We start from the raw sequence: 16,090 nt of genomic DNA, 5'->3' as shown, positions 1-16,090 counted from the left end.
GTTCCTTGGAATCTAAAAGAAACCACGTGTGTAATCACATCAACTCTCCTTAAACCTAAAAAGTATTTTATTTTATTTTATTTTTTTCTTTTCTCCTCAAGATTCTTTCGTCTTAATATTTATTTTTCATTTTTAAGATTCTTTAATTAATTAAATTCAACCTACTCATGTTCTCTTTAATAATTGTTCTTTTAACTTTCATTATTTCTCTTTATTTGATTATAATTTTCATATTATCTGCATGCTACACCTCTATGATGGTATTTTTATTAATCCCTCTATTCAATTAGTTAGCCATCTTTATTCCCCAAATATCGTCATTGCTGAAACTACGTGAAACCCTAACAAGGGTTTATGTACAACAAATATCTAAAGTTTTTATTTTTAGTTATTAGGTGCTCCGTTTTATTTTCCTATTGAGGTCTATAAATATTGTTAAGAGACCTCTGGTGTGAAAAAAAATAATTTATATATATTAAAGAAGAAACCATGTGCAATGACGTGACATCTTCACAAAGCTAGAATGTGCTTTATTTTTTTTCTCTTTTTCTCAAGCTTCTCTCACCTTAATATTTATTTTTGAAATTTTTATTTTTATTTTTTGGAGACGATTTGTATTTTTGTTGATTTGAAGCATCATTCAATAAGATAAATCATAGTATAAATTTTTGTTTATGTAAGTATAGTATTTCGTCTTTTAGTCGGATGCATACATACTAAAGTTGGAATTATGTAGGCGTATGAATTTTTTTGTGTGTGGATAAAGTGATATATGAATCCTTGATGAAATAAGGTAACATTGTTTAAGCATAATAATCTATTTTAGTCTCTCAATTCATCCTTTCTATTTTTTTTGGGTGATTTGCATTTTTGTTAATTTGAGACGTCATTCAAGAAGACATGTATGATATGAGTTTTTGTTGATGTAAGTATAATATTTCGTCTTTTAATTGGAGACATTTACACTAAAATTGGAATTATGCGAGCATATGGATCCTCTTTTATGGTAAATTGATATATGAATCCATAATGAAATAAGATAACATTTTTTAAGCATATATAGAACATAAAAAAATAATTATTTTTTTGTTTGTTTATCCATGAACTTGATAAACGTTATGCTAGAATATTTTTGCATTGATATTAGAAGAGTGTATCAAGAAAGATGGGTTATGAATTTTCATATCAGTAATCTTTCATATGATTTTCAAGATGTCGGTGTTGATCGGTCTATTGTGATTTTTTTTCCTTCTTTAGTATTGAGCTTGAAAATTATTTTCTAATATTTTTAATTCTTAATCTTACTTTCTATTATTTTTGTAATGAGAGTATTACGAATGGAAAGGAAAATGCTCGCTTATATTTGCTAAGGATGTTAGTTTTTCCGTCATCTACAAGTAGATGAACAACATTGTACATACCGGTAGATCATTTAAATGATATCAATTTACTTAGTTCGTCAAAAAGTATGCGTCTCATCAGTACTTATAGTTTGAGCTCATTTTTTTGTAACATATAAAATGTTTTTTCATCAATGTTTGCTCTTCTTTTTTGAGTTTTTTACCTAGCAAAAAGTTGAAACGAAAAAAAATAGTGAAGTAATGTCAGACAACAACCGGTAAGTAGTTTCAGAAACTTTCGTTGGTCCCATGCAACAATAAAACCTAAGAAGTCAACTCTACTGGATGGATGCATGGTGTCTCCTTATATGCTGAATAGATATCAGACTATCTTTTAGTCTTAACATGTATAAAATTTATCTTTTAATTTTTTTAACAACCATGTCTACAACGGGCATCAAGGTAGAGAATGAGTATATATCGGTTGCAATTTACACTAAATTATCACCAACTACTATTGGAACCATGCTTCCACTGACATGTATGTCATTACATTTATTAACATTTCACATTATCCTATAACTAATTATCAGTACATATTACACATATCTCTTCACACATAATATTCGTATATTGTTGACTTTCAAGTCACGCTTGTTCGAACAACTAACCATACTTAATGTTGATAAACATATTCATTATCAATCAGACAAACATTGCATAAATTATCCACACCCCCTTCATTATTAATTATTACTCATTTTATTCATTTTACAACTTTATTCTTAAACAAATCTCTCTCTCTCTCTCTCTCTCTCTCTATATATATATATATATATATATGTGTGTGTGTGTGTGAATTAAAATTTCACTAATTAGATTTTATTAACTTTTTCAAATTATTTGAACATTATTTGTTATTGATTATATTAACAACTAACATATATTTATATAGACAATCTCCGGATGATTAACCAAAGTACTCATGCTACCGTGCAACACCCCGTTCCCACACTTGTTTGTTCGTGAAGTAACATGATATTTTTGGTCCTTTTTTCTTATCATTTTTTATTGTGTACAACCGCTTAACACATCACATTCCTTGTTCCTCTTTTCCAAGACACCGTGTCCTCTCTTTCCTCCACCAAAAGTCTTTATCACTATGCAAGACGGGTGGAGCATAAAGGAGATGGATGTCTAAGCAATTGAAAGAATCGTCCTTGACTCTACAACCACCATCTTCTTCCTTTAAACGCCACCCTATTCCTCCATTACAACACACTCTTTACTCCCTCTGTCCCCCTTTTCTTCCTCTCGCTTTAACAAAATCAAACTGATATCATTTGCAAGTTCACAATGCACGTCCACTCTAACCTTATACGGTCATGGGGTTGGATTCTTCAAGGGATATACCATTTAGGCAAATAAACTAAGGTATAACATAATTGGTTTTGGTGCAATTTGCTGTATTAAAATTGTACGGCACTGTTTGCTCACACAGATATTAAAAACTCGACACCTATCAAGGGAAAAAGTTGTATTATATTATCTTGTCTATTCATTAACATCGAGACTACGTCTTGGTATCTAAGTTAGTTTAACGGTCAATTTTTAAGTTATTTATATTTATTATCAAAGTAACGATTGCCACTAAATTCCAAACACAATTTATAACATCCAAGAATACATTTTCATGACTAGGACCTGATCTTGATGTATTTTCTTTGTTACTTCCTTCTCAAGAAACATAACACCATGTACATCTATTCAAATCTTGTCAAATTCTTATATGGTGGATGATATTTAGGAAAACCAAAAGAAAATTGAGAGAGAAGGGTCATTTGAAATTTTGGGTTGCACATCCTTCCCGATCGATCAAAACATTTTTGCAAAATTTCCACCGTCAACCCTGGTATGATACAAAACTTGAGAGTTTTTATGATTCGCAACATATTTTGCTTTTTTGAGGGTACAGTTTTCGTGGGATTTTGGCTATTAATCATTTATTCGGTTTGGGAATAATTCGCAGATCATAATCCCATTTCATCAAGAAAATCTTGGTGAAGTTGATAGTAATCACGGAAGATGATGTACGTGAAGGCGACACCGACGACGGATCTGAATCGAAACACGGACTGGTTCACGTATCCAGGAGTATGGACAACGTACATCTTGATCCTGTTCTTTTCATGGCTTCTGATTCTTTCGGTTATTGGTTGCACCCCTGGCATGGCATGGACCATCGTTAATCTCTCCCACTTCCTGGTAATTACGCATAACATCATTTATTTTTCTTTTAAGCATTTTGGGTTTTAGGGTTTGTGGCTTTCGATTTGTAAGGGAATGTGTTATTAGAAGGTGTTTGATCTTTGATTGGTTTAATTTATGTAGAATACCGACTTCAATATTGTTAGTGAATCAATGTCATCCATTTCTCAACTATTTAATACGGTTTTGGTTGAAGTTGGAAAAATTGCAACCCAATGAGATGCTTGATGTCCTAGATATTTTGAATTTTATCTATTTTTGGGTTTAGATTTGTCTAATTATCAAGTTCTGGGTAGTTGGTTGATGTTGAATTCAAGACTCACTTGATTATGTTTGGACAAAGATGAGATCTTGGAATTTGGCACCTGATGAAATGATGATGCACTCAGAGCATTGGGTTTTTAGTTATAACTTGCTTTGAGATGTAGTGTGTTGTGGAGGGTTGGAATACTTGATTGGAATCTTGCACTTGGATGATCTGTTGAACATAGAAAAAAGAGGATGCCCGTTAGCTTTTCAGGAAATTTGTATTCCAACAAAGTATTTCTGTTTCTTTATTGACTTGACTATGTTCCGTTCCATGTATTCCTATATCTATATATCCAATGGCTTTCTTTTGTCCAGAGAATCCTTTGGCTTAGATCAGTGTTTTTATTGAATTCTCACCGTTCTAGCATGCAGAATGAGGTTTTCTTTAAAGACTTATGGCATTATGCTCAAGTATCTCTTAACCTAGCTACGTTAGGCACTTATGCACTTAAACCGTCGTTGTAGCTCACTATAACATAATGGCATGCTAGGATTGCCTAGGACAAAGAATGACCAAGATTCTCTGTTTGTCGTTGTTGATCGTTTTTCCAAGGTGGCACACTTTATTCCATGTCATAAAACTGATGATGCTTCCCACATTGCTGAATTGTTCTTTAAAGAGATAACGTACTATTGTGAGTGATAGGGACAGTCAAATTTTTGAGTCATTTCTGGCGTGTGCTTCGGAGTAAACTGGGTGTTAGCTTTTATTCTCTACTGCAAGTCATCCCAAATTGAAAGACAGATTGAGGTAGTTAATAGAACTTTGTCTTAATTACTTAGAGTTGTTATTTCAAAGAACTTGAAAGTTGGGAGAGTTGCTTGCCATTTGTTGAGTTTGCATATAATTGGAGTGTGCATTTTGCTAATAACTATTATCCTTTTGAGATTGTGGATGGCCTCAATCCCTAAATAATATCTAGAGCTGCTTTTAGTTTTTATCCTTCCAAAAGCAAATTTGCTTTTGCACAGGATTGTTGGGCTTTCATGTCGTTAATTGGGAATGCTTTGATAATGGCCCGTTTGCAGCAATTTTATCATTCTACAAGTTCAATTTAGGCGTTGCCTGTCCCTCTAGTCTACATTCAAAAACTCACAGACAGAGATAATGAAGCTTCAGCCTTGTAGCAGTATGATGGTTCTATGTTGCATGCAAAAAGTGACATTCACATTTTCTAGCTTTCTATTGGTTGGATATTGATTCAATTAAAATGTTCTCAATGCGTTATATCCATGGTGAATGGCTAATAAGTTGTTTTTCTTGTTAGGTTACATATCACTTTTTCCATTGGATGAAAGGAACTCCGTTTGCTGAAGACCAGGGGATGTATAACAGGCTGACCTGGTGGGAGCAGATAGACAATGGGAAGCAGCTTACTAGAAACAGAAAGTTTTTAACCGTCGTACCTGTGGTGCTGTAAGTAAACTTATGTAGATTCCTTCTAGCCTAAAGTGGATATCATCAATATCATATATCTATACTATTGTGAATGCTAATAGATAATGTTCTGGATTTAGCCAAGTTATCATAGACCATTTTTATGGTATTCTTGTCTTTATTACCTTCTTGTCCTCAAAACCAAACCAAGTGTGCCCAATATATCCTAGCAGGAGGTAGGGTCTGGGGAGGGTATGATGTGCACAGACCATACCTTTACCCCTAGCCCCTAGGGATAGAGAGGTTGTTTCTGTGAAGACCACCGGCTTATGATACCATTTTTTTTTCTTCTTAGAAGGTTTAGGATGCGACCAAAACAGTTACTTGAACAAACAGAAAGCAAGGAGAAGTTAGAAAAGCTTGCGAGGAAGCAACATTAACAAAAGGTGTAAAAATAAAAGAGTGCACAAAAGGCCTCTGATAAGACGGAAAACTAGAGTGTAGAACATAAAAGACAGTACATAAAGAGGGTAAAACACACATACAAAGGGGCACTCCTATCTGCAGGTCAAAGAGGCTCTGCGCCACGTATCCTAGAAGGTACCCTATTAACCTACTCTACCAAAATCTGATACCCTAATGCGCCATCTGCAAGACCTCCTATCGGAGGTCATGTCGTCGGTCAGGTGTAAAGCTGCCATGTTTTTGGCCAACCTGTTTGGTTTTTTTTCCTATTTATCAAAGGCACCTCACTTCTTCTAGCCAAGTCCTTTGCTAGTTTTTTGTTAGACATAAGCATTAGTGTTAAATCTGGATTTGAGGCATCATTTACATGCATGGTGTTCATTTTGATGTCATTGTGTTGTTTGGTAGCCTGGGTTCGCTACTCAATCTTTGCACTATTATTTCCATGCTTATGAGATAGGAAGAAAAAAATGACCACTCTATAAGATTTTGCTAGAGAAAATACGTTTTGTTTGATGATATTCGACATGGAATGATTGCTACTTACTAGAACCTGAGTGGCTCAAGACCAAGTATGGTGATTCCATTAAGGTTGTGTTTGGTACGCGGGGGGATTCAGACCGATGAGGGACGTAGGAATTGCCCTTAACTGTCCGGAAGGCTGAAATAGCTTTCTCGGGAGCCTCTGGGAGGTCGGGGTATTCAATCCCGTGATACTCAAGGAGCAGGCAGAACGGGACATGACAATACGAAACTTCTTGTCTCACGTTTGGTGCGACATTAGATTGGGACAGGACAAGAGCCGAGTGGGACAACAATTTTTTTGTCCCACCAAAATAGGTGGAACAAAAGTCGGGGAGATGAGACAAAATTGGTAAATTACTAAACTACCCATATTAAATTAAAACTCTAACCTTCCATAATTCTTTCACCCACCTATCTCGCTCTCGCCCGCCCGCGTACCAAACGCTTCCTTAGTGGACATGATGATTCCTTAGACATGTTCTTGATCATTTTTTAAGTTCACCTAAATCTAAAGGCTAACTACCAAGAGTGGCTGGAAAAATGGTTAGTTTCTGATCCTTTCACATTTTAGGTTTGCTACATGCTTTATTTCCCTGTCCCAAGTGCACAATTTGCTTGTGTTTCCTGGGAATGAGTTTTGCACTTGACTACCAAAAAAGGATGAAAGACAAAACTTCCGGTGTGTATGATTTATGTGACATATGCGCAACTTCTTGGAAGAATTATGAAGTCAAGAAAGTCAAGAAAAACTTAGAATAAAAACACAAATGAAAAATAAAGAAAAGTCATGCCACTTTTTTGAGCATCTCTCAGTTTGTTCCACACCAAACTCTTCGATATCTGAAGACACTCAAAACTTCAGGATATATTTTGTCAATTGCACAGGATGGCTTGTGCTTAGTAAATGTCTAAATGTATTAATTGTGCTTTTGCTTTTCTTTTAATAATCACAATAGTTACAGGGTACCTCTCTCCTACTTCCATTTTTCTTGGATGGGGTTGTGGTGGGTTTGAAGGATAAATGAAGTATGGTGCAATGTAGGTCCGATATAGACATAGTAACATGCGTACAATAAAGCAATTTTCTCTCTTATTTCTAATAAATTACTGTTAATCCATCTTTTAGCCATCCCTAGCGTTTATCAAGACTCGAGAGAACTTCAAATTTTAATAGGAATAATACAAGACGCTCCCTTTTACAAGATCATGTTAGTTTCTTTTGTCCTTGGATTGAATTTTTTTTGGTAGTGACAAATAAGGTTGTAGCCTATTGGTGTCTCTTCTATATTTGGAACGAAAGCTTTGTGAAGTTGAGTATCAGTTAACTTTTAGGCTTTAGATAATGGCACCAACTGTTGATTGCTTTCGGGTTCAGTAACAGCATGATGTTTAGATATGTAATCAAGTGTCATAGTTGGATTAAATTTTGAATTGTAAACCTAAAACCATCTTGTTCATAATTTGAATACCGATTACCAAAGCCTTTAATCTTTTAGGTTTTTTTAGTGTGCTTGTTGGTATAGCAAGATGCGAAGACATCAGCTGGAAAGAGACAATTTAACTTGGGACAATCATACCCCCCCCCCCCCAAAAAAAGTCCTATTTCAAATTTGACACGAAAACGAAAATAAAGTTGTTATTTTAGCCTTTCTTTTTAAAAAAGTCAAATAAGAGTCATATTGTTAACTTTTAGTTGTCAAGTGTAAATATAGATTTAACTTCTTTCTAACTTTTTATGTAATCGAGTGTATACAATACTGTAGTAAGAGGTTTGAAGGTGATTTTGGTAAAAATACATGGTTTTGTAGACAATGGAAGATCTTAATATGGTTTTGGCTTCAGGGTGAACGTTAAAAATGCATGCAGTTACTTTTAATGTGTGTGGATTGCTTTGTATGCTTCAGTCATGAAGTTAAAGATTATAAACTACATAACGGAAGAGCTTAACATATTCAAATATATGATCACTTATATTTTTCTTTCACTTTCAGGTACTTAATGGCCTCACACACAACTGATTACCAGCATCCAATGCTGTTCCTCAACACAGTTGCTGTACTTGTGCTGGTTATTGCCAAGTTCCCCAATATGCATAAGGTCCGTATCTTCGGAATTAATGGAGATATGTGACCACTGACTGATGCTGATCACTCATCAAGTTTGGAACCCCTCCCCCCTTCTCTAGTTCTTAACTCTTTTTGTTCTGAAATGGGTAATATCACTGTATAGTAAGTCAAGATTGGAAAAAAGGTTATCTTGCTGTGTACCATTTTTGTTTCTCTGCCTTCCTGTTCTACGAGATACCAAAAATAACATGATGAGTCATCTTTGTATAGTGGAAGTTTACTGCATTTCAGGAGATTCATATCAGAATTATGTTATACATCTAAATTGCTCTTTGTTTTTGTTCGTATCTTGATATCATGGCCCCTTGTTTTTATTCATATCTTCCACTGTATTCTTGATATTTTCTTGAAAATTTGCATACTCCAAATTCTTGGAGATGGAGTCCTGTTTGATTCAATATGGCAATTCGAATTAGACGTACCTTTTGTACTGAAAGAATCTAACCCAACAGAAGTAGTAGTCATAAACAAATATGCAACTGAAACAGATGTCAAATTGGTGCTCATATTGCTATTTTCAATTTATGGTAGCTTTAGAAAAACCATATTGGTGCTCATCTTGTGTACCTTGGAAACCTAAGTCCTCCATGAGTGAAATCTTGAGAAGAGAACTGAAAGATTAATTGGTTTTGCCATTGATGAGGAAATTGAGTAGCTGATATGGATCCTTGGTTCTTTCTCGAGCCACATTCAACACAAACATTTCTGGGGATTTCAAGCCTTGAAAAAGTATGTTGATTGAGTTGAGAGTTAATTGATGTAGTACCAAAGGGTCATTGGCCAAGTTGTATACGGGTTACTCATAAATCCTAGCCTCCATAGAAACCACCGTTCAAATCTCAGTAAAGATGAGAAGTGTCTCGGTAAGAAAAAGAGAAGTTCCTCTTTTGCAGTTGATTTGAGCTTCACGTGTCACCCATCCTGAAATCAGAACTGTGCACACACAGGATTTAAGATTGGTACAATAAGAGAATTCATTGTTTGCAGGCTATTATTACATTGAAAACAGAGCAAATCCATGAATTCAACAGGAAACAGGATTGTTCCAACTTCCAAAAGAGTGCTTTAATGATGTTTAGCGTTGAATCTTTTGTTTGGCAAATACTATTTTGAATTGATTTGGATTTGTTGAGATTACAATCAGAAATAGGCATACCACCGTTACAGTAATATGACCGATAATACTACTTTTTTAAAATTACTTTTAAGAACTACTAAATTCGAAATAAAAATAAATAATCAACTTGTAGCATTTCACGAATGAAAATAAGAATCAATGAAATGAAAATTGTAATAAAACATAGACATGATTGATGAGATTAATATCTATCTCGATACTTAACCAATCCATAGCGAAACAATATCGACATATGAGAACTAGTGCTATATCGTTATATCATTACTAAAAAATCCAACCGTTGGGAATCCGAGTGTGGGACAATGGAGTTCATGAAAATCACTAAAAAGAACTTGGATCAAGAATATTTCGACCATATATCTGTGTGGGTTACACGAAAGCTACTCAAGTATAATTCAGATAAACAATATCAATTTAGGTAGAAAAGCAAGAGCAATAAACACAAAAACTGCATAAGGGGTCGTACATTAACACCGAGAATTTAAAAAGTAAACAGTTACCAAAATTTATGAGCAATTACGAGAGGTTACAAAACCGTTTTGTAGCATAGGAACATATAGCATGTTTACCCACTCATGACTCGCCCTCCTGTGAATAACATTGTAGATAAACACACTGATTAACATCAGTAAATGCATCTACTAATTCATGCCATTAATGACACACATTATCTCTCATCAGTGCCGATAAAGGAACATTCATCGTTATTGCTGAAAAGAACGTGAATGATAGTGCCCAGGGTTTTATATTTATGAAGGTATTTTTTGTCATGTTAAAAATCTTGATTAGAAAGGATTTCAATTTTATGTTTTTTACGAAGGAATGATGAAATCCATGGTTGAGGGAATGTTTGAAGTTCAATTCTATTCCATGAGGTAAACGTAAGAATTAAATTTGGTCAACGAAATTGACGATTCCAATTTCTATCAGATTTCATCGGAATCCAACAAATCATATCCGGATGTTAGAAGGTTTCTGTTAGATCCTTTAACTATTTAAAAATGACACGATATGTCCCTGACATTTATGAAATGATCAAATAGAGCCGAGTTAAAGCCAGCTACCTCCGACTCCGAGGACCCTAATCAGAAATGGGTACAGTAATACCGCCATGGAAACAGCTTCTTCTCAATGCACTGCAGTCTAATTCCCACCTCAGACACTCTTCTTATTTTCAACTGGTACGCATATATTCATAACATGCCATTTTTTTATATTATCCAAACACCTTCTATCACAAATAAAAGTGCTCTGCATTTCTGGTTTTACAGGCAACAATAGGATCTAACGGCAGACCCGCTAATCGCACTGTTGTTTACAGGTATTACACACACAAGCACGAACTATATGGTGCGAGATTTGGGCGTTTGTAATCTTGTTTTATGCAGGGGATTTCAAGATACAAACAATAAAATTCAAATGAACACCGACTGCAGAAGTCGCAAGGTGATTATTTCGGGTTACAAATATTAGTCAGAGGTGAATTAGGTATTCAAAACTGGGTCTTGATTTTGAAAAGTTTAACTGCAGATTGAAGATCTTAAACAATGCCCATTTGCTGAAGTATGTACAGATTGATTCCCTATTTTTGGATTGCATATTGGTTGCATACCTTAATATATAATCAAGTTTATTACTGTGTAAAATTTCTTTAGAATTCTTTCTCACATTCGAAATCACGTGGTTGTGATTTAGATTTGTTGGTATTTCACGGATTCATGGGAACAATTTCGAATAAATGGTGCGGTTGATGTAATTGATGGGTCAAACCCTGATCCCATGAAACTTCAGGTAGCCCACTTTTATAATTTCTTTGGTTCAGCATCACTTATTTTTCTTGAAATTCTTCTAAATGAAAACAATATTTATAATACCATTACTCCCTAATGTTCACACTGAAAGTTCAAGGATACATGTACTGTCGAATGTAGCTTCAGAACTGTGGTTCCCAATATCTCATGTTGACAATGTTGCACTAAATGGGACACTTATTTCCAAACAATTTCTTTTACAAAGTTGAGCTGAAATTGTGGTACTTCGGGAATATTTGAAAAAATTAGAGCAAATATCTGTGTTCATCATCTCTGGAATCTATGGTATCCTTCGGATAAATGATCTCAAATGAGTTTTTGATTAGGAGCATAAAATTTATAGTTCAATGACCTGCATTTGACCTGCCCTTTTGTGCAAAACAGTTTGCTCCTGGTTTAAAACAGCTTGCTCCCGTAAAAACTTAGTAATACACTAGAGGGTCATTTTTGCAAAACACTCATTTGTAGACCGTCATTCAGCTAAATAACCCGGAATCTATGATGCAGCAAAGAGAGAAAGCTTGGTTTGCTAGTTCACCAAAGTCCAGGCTCCAGTACTTGGGACCGAATCCAGGGCTTCCCTCTCTAGGAGATCAACCAACCGAAGTGCCAAGCTCATTGGATCCTTCTGCTGGTCCTGTTGCAGCTTATTGCTTACTAGTTCTAGACCCTGATCAGGTCCAAGTTCTTTCTAGATCTTATATTTATAGTTATATTTCATTCATTATAATTGTAGGAGTTTCCATTATACACAGGTTGATTACTTGAATTTGAAGAGTAATGAGAGGATGACCTTCTCCAGGATGAATGCCAACGAAGAGAATTCTTGGACTTCTGACAGAGTCAACCCCTGATCTTTTCCATGTTAGCTAATCTGTTGTATGCTGTAAAAAGCTTCGATTAAATAATTTTTCATTGGTGTTGGGAAAACCTTTATCAATTGTCACTACGGTGTAGAATATGTTCAATTTTTATGATCTAAACGGAATAAAAAGGCTTCTCGTGTATGATGTCATGTGATTTCTTGATTCTGTTCATACTCCATATCATTGAAATAATACCACAACTCTGAAATGATTAAAAGGTGTTTGGTTGCACCTTAGCTCTATTTATTCACCCGCTTGGTTGATGAGTATGACATATGAGGTCAAATGGACTGATTTTTCGTTTCAATTTCAACTTCTTTCAGGTTCTTGAGGGAGGAGGCTTGTAGTTTCATAGGGAGCTACATAACGAGGTATTTGTTACTTTGATTAAAATACTGTATCTTAGGATGCCTTTTGGCTTATTCTGTAGCTTTAATATAATATATAGTTTAGGCACACTAACTTTCCCAAATTATGGTTCTTTAATCCAATTCTCTACCTATAATGGCCACATAACACGAGGAAGGATTTGATGTATTTGGAATATCGTCAAAACTTCCATTTTTATTAAATTGAAACATGGGTTTCTATATAAGTTACATCACTTGTTCTAAGAAAATGAAATCACACTTAATGCACACTTGTTTGAAAGAATCTTTTACTTCAGAAAAGATCAAGCCGTTATCATCCATATGATCGGAAAGACCTAATTAACATCTGGGCATATCTGCTGGGGGGTGAGGAAGTGTCTCCATTGGCCCTTGTCCGTTCTTCACTATCAATGCGACTGCCAATCCCCAAGACAAGTGTATCTCCAAGTGACAATGCATAAACCAAACCCCTAAAACATTTCAAAATGAACATTAAAATAAATACCCAATTGCCCATTGATCTTCTTAGTGTGTTTCTTTAAGTATATACCTGGATTATCAGCAACAAATCTGATTGCAGCCCATCCACCAACTGGTACGCCGATTGTGTTCATGTAAGGTGGGTCCACCAAGTTAAAAATTGCAGTTTGTGGGTTGTAATTCCCACTACCATACCCTACGACATAGAAGCTATACCCATGAAGATGAATTGGGTGGTTTTCTGTTGTGATCGTCCCTGTGTCCTGTAATATGAGTTGCACCCTGCTCCCAAATTCAAGAACTTTTGTTCTAGTTCCGTTCATTGATCCTGTGTTGTTAGGAGGTGAATTAGGTGCCCCATTAACAAAATCATAGAACCTAAGTGGAGAACCTGGGAAATCCTCAGTGAAATGGCCATTGATATGGTCATAATAAGCTCGTAAGATAGAAAAATTAGGTCTAATAAAACTGTTGTTATTCATCGAAGCAGCCATCACGCCACCATTAACGCCTTGACAGTTCTGATTTGGTGTTCTTGAACCGCACTTGTTGACATTAAGTCCAATAGTAAAGAAAAGATTCGTGTCTATCTCTTTGGGCACATCGGCAATATCAAGACTTTTTAAACCATCCATGACAGTTTTAACGGCTAGATTATCGTCGAATCTAGGTAAAGGGGCTGGTAAAGCCACACTATTGGGTGTGGCACCTAAATATTGAAAGTATGCAATCGATGTTATATTTTGAAATGGGACATTCTTGGCTGACATATAGGGCCCCATGGCCATGGAGTATCTTCCTATCTTCTGATTGGCTGTGACCAGAACATTGAGTGTATGACCTGGTCCAAGCATAACACGATCAGTGGTGAATGGCTTTGTGTACTCTCCATCGGCTTCAACGATTGTTAATTTGTGGTTAGCAATTGTGAAGAAGCTCTCCATGTTCAAAAGTGCACCGATCAGCCTTAACATGTAAGTTTTTCCAGGTACAACATTGATCTTGTACACATCTGAAAAAGAAAGGAAAATAAATTAGCATTCAGACATCCGCATATACCACCTAGAGTGCGTTAGGTATGTGGATGGGTCTGGACAGAACTAGACAGGTGAGAGTGAGGTAGGCGGGTGGAAGAATTATGAGAGGTTTTAGGGTTTTAATTTGACAATCTTGTCTCCTCTCCCTGATTCTTGTTCCACCTATTCTGGTGGGGCCAAAAACAATGAATTTTTGTCCTACTCAGGTCCGGTCCTGTCTTAAAGTCTGTTTGTTAGCAGCTTAATGAGCTTAATGGGACTCGGCTTATTCAATCAACTATACATAACTGTTCGGTAGTGGCTTAAAGATATAGAAAATGACTTATTCAGTAAGCTTCGAGAGGAGAGTTTTATGCAGAAAGCCAAGTTTTTTCCTAACCTGTCCCTCCCAATTAAAAAATATGTTTCATTCATCTATGAGAAAACCCTCCTAAACAAAACCTTCCCAATGTATACAGACAGATTAATCCATACAAACAACTTTATCCATACATGACTTGGTGAAAAACCAACCAAACGGCCCCTTAGTCTAATGTTGCGTCAAATATTAGAATAAGTTTTTTGTGTTGTCACGTCCTGTCCCATGTACCAACACACCCCTAGTGAACAATATCTGTTACCATGAAAGTGAGATAATTTCTAATATCAGATTGTGTGTTTGCAATTTTCTTTATGCACTGGACGATGAAGGTGCCTTTACTGCAAAATGCAGGGTGTTTCTATGGAAAAAAACATAAAAAAAATTGTAAAATAGAATAAGATTTCCCGTTTGATATAATGAGTACCATTTGTAGAGCAGTTGTAGTTGGGGCCAGGGTGACCGTTGATGGTATAAGCATCCGCTACTGGAGAACCTCCACCGCTAGTTGTAACATTCTTTTCAAGCTGCACTAGATCTCTCTGCCAATACTCCCCTGCAAGAACAAAAGGTGAACTATGATACTCTAATTCTTTTGTTAAAATGCAAGGTTAAATGGCGTTTGTTTAAGTTCATGCAGACTTACCTAGAATTACGGTATGCTCTTCATAAGGGTATTTAAAGGGGTAGGGAACCCCTGTTTTGGGGTAGATGATAAGGGCACCATAAACGGTTGCTCTAAGCCACGAAAAATGAGCATGCCAGAAAAGGGTACCCTTTTGCTTCACTAGAGTAAACTCGTAAGTGAAAGTCTGTCCAGATTGAACAGGGCATTGAGTAATGTAAGACGGACCATCTGACCAGCAAGATAGCATCTGTCTAACACCATGCCTAATATTTGGATGAAATAAAAGTGTTAGATTCTATCAGAAAGATTTAAAAACCAAATCAAACGAACCCAGTATATCCCACACAAGTGTTATATACCAGTGAATTGTGGCATTGTAGGGTGTCTCATTGGTGAGTTTGACGATAATCCTGTCATCTTCTTGGGCATAAACAACCGGTCCAGGATACATCTGGTTGATGGTTACAATTTCTCTGGTGCTACAAAGCTTGTTGACCTTTAGCATCTGGACCTTAAAGTCGTAGAATCTGGTTGATCCTCCCTTTGGCCATTGTGCCATGGCATGCAGCATGTTATGAGCACACAGAAACAGTAAGCTTATTAGGAGATAGTTGAATGAATTGACCAATTTGGCCATGGCCATTTTGGATACACACCTGGAGAGGCAGATTTGTGAAGGGGAGGAGTGAGGATATAACAGCAGGGTGGGAGGCTTTTTAATCAAGAACTTAGACCATTTTTTGTTCTTTTTAAAAGAAATATTGTTTTTAAATAAAAGAAAGGAGAAGAAGAAAGGGGATTGTGAAGATTTATTAAATTTGTCAGCTTTCATAATTCCCTTTACATGGATTTGTAATAATAAGTTGTTGGGAGATGCTTAGTCTTCATTTCCCCCCCCATACTTTTCTTTATTCATCATCTCCCTAAAACTCATCATAATCAACTCTCTGTTTGACTCAACACGCACACCTGCTTCAAACACAAATATAT

The 16,090-nt window shown here is 35.8% G+C and overlaps 3 protein-coding genes across 3 annotated transcripts; 2 read left to right on the top strand and 1 right to left on the bottom strand.

Moving 5' to 3' along the window:
* Nucleotides 1–3,116: 3,116 nt before the first annotated feature.
* On the top strand, nt 3,117–8,690 carry LOC112523050 (ORM1-like protein 3). The gene is made up of 4 exons (XM_025132485.1): nt 3,117–3,252; nt 3,370–3,605; nt 5,186–5,334; nt 8,277–8,690. The coding sequence occupies exons 2-4, from the start codon at nt 3,426–3,428 to the stop codon at nt 8,413–8,415; spliced, it is 468 nt and encodes a 155-aa protein (XP_024988253.1). The 5' UTR covers nt 3,117–3,252; nt 3,370–3,425; the 3' UTR covers nt 8,416–8,690.
* Nucleotides 8,691–10,573: 1,883 nt separating this feature from the next.
* LOC112523467 (pyridoxine/pyridoxamine 5'-phosphate oxidase 2) lies at nt 10,574–12,380 on the top strand. The gene is made up of 7 exons (XM_025133085.1): nt 10,574–10,730; nt 10,821–10,870; nt 10,938–10,995; nt 11,080–11,112; nt 11,245–11,340; nt 11,868–12,038; nt 12,116–12,380. The coding sequence occupies exons 1-7, from the start codon at nt 10,641–10,643 to the stop codon at nt 12,212–12,214; spliced, it is 597 nt and encodes a 198-aa protein (XP_024988853.1). The 5' UTR covers nt 10,574–10,640; the 3' UTR covers nt 12,215–12,380.
* Nucleotides 12,381–12,747: 367 nt separating this feature from the next.
* LOC112523466 (laccase-6) lies at nt 12,748–15,737 on the bottom strand. Its single transcript, XM_025133083.1, has 5 exons — nt 15,460–15,737; nt 15,119–15,363; nt 14,900–15,028; nt 13,148–14,089; nt 12,748–13,067 (listed from the first exon to the last, which is right to left on the bottom strand). Exons 1-5 carry the CDS (start codon nt 15,735–15,737, stop codon nt 12,937–12,939), a joined length of 1,725 nt encoding a protein of 574 aa, XP_024988851.1. The 3' UTR covers nt 12,748–12,936.
* Nucleotides 15,738–16,090: the final 353 nt, after the last annotated feature.

This window comes from Cynara cardunculus (assembly GCF_001531365.2).
Source record: "Cynara cardunculus var. scolymus isolate 2C chromosome LG 12, CcrdV1, whole genome shotgun sequence".
Lineage (NCBI taxonomy): Eukaryota > Viridiplantae > Streptophyta > Magnoliopsida > Asterales > Asteraceae > Cynara > Cynara cardunculus.
Note: the sequence above shows the minus strand (reverse complement) of the source record. Positions and strands in the feature narration are given on the sequence as shown.

Coding starts and splice junctions, on each gene's coding strand:
- LOC112523050 (XM_025132485.1), top strand. CDS start 3,426: ATGATGTACGTGAAGGCGACACCGACGACGGATCTGAATCGAAACACG. Junction 3,606..5,185: donor TTAATCTCTCCCACTTCCTG/GTAATTACGCAT, acceptor TTTTCTTGTTAG/GTTACATATCACTTTTTCCA. Junction 5,335..8,276: donor ACCGTCGTACCTGTGGTGCT/GTAAGTAAACTT, acceptor TTTCACTTTCAG/GTACTTAATGGCCTCACACA.
- LOC112523467 (XM_025133085.1), top strand. CDS start 10,641: ATGGGTACAGTAATACCGCCATGGAAACAGCTTCTTCTCAATGCACTG. Junction 10,731..10,820: donor ACTCTTCTTATTTTCAACTG/GTACGCATATAT, acceptor CTGGTTTTACAG/GCAACAATAGGATCTAACGG. Junction 11,113..11,244: donor AACAATGCCCATTTGCTGAA/GTATGTACAGAT, acceptor GTTGTGATTTAG/ATTTGTTGGTATTTCACGGA.
- LOC112523466 (XM_025133083.1), bottom strand. CDS start 15,737: ATGGCCAAATTGGTCAATTCATTCAACTATCTCCTAATAAGCTTACTG. Junction 15,364..15,459: donor TACAATGCCACAATTCACTG/GTATATAACACT, acceptor TCCAAATATTAG/GCATGGTGTTAGACAGATGC. Junction 15,029..15,118: donor AGAGCATACCGTAATTCTAG/GTAAGTCTGCAT, acceptor TTGTTCTTGCAG/GGGAGTATTGGCAGAGAGAT.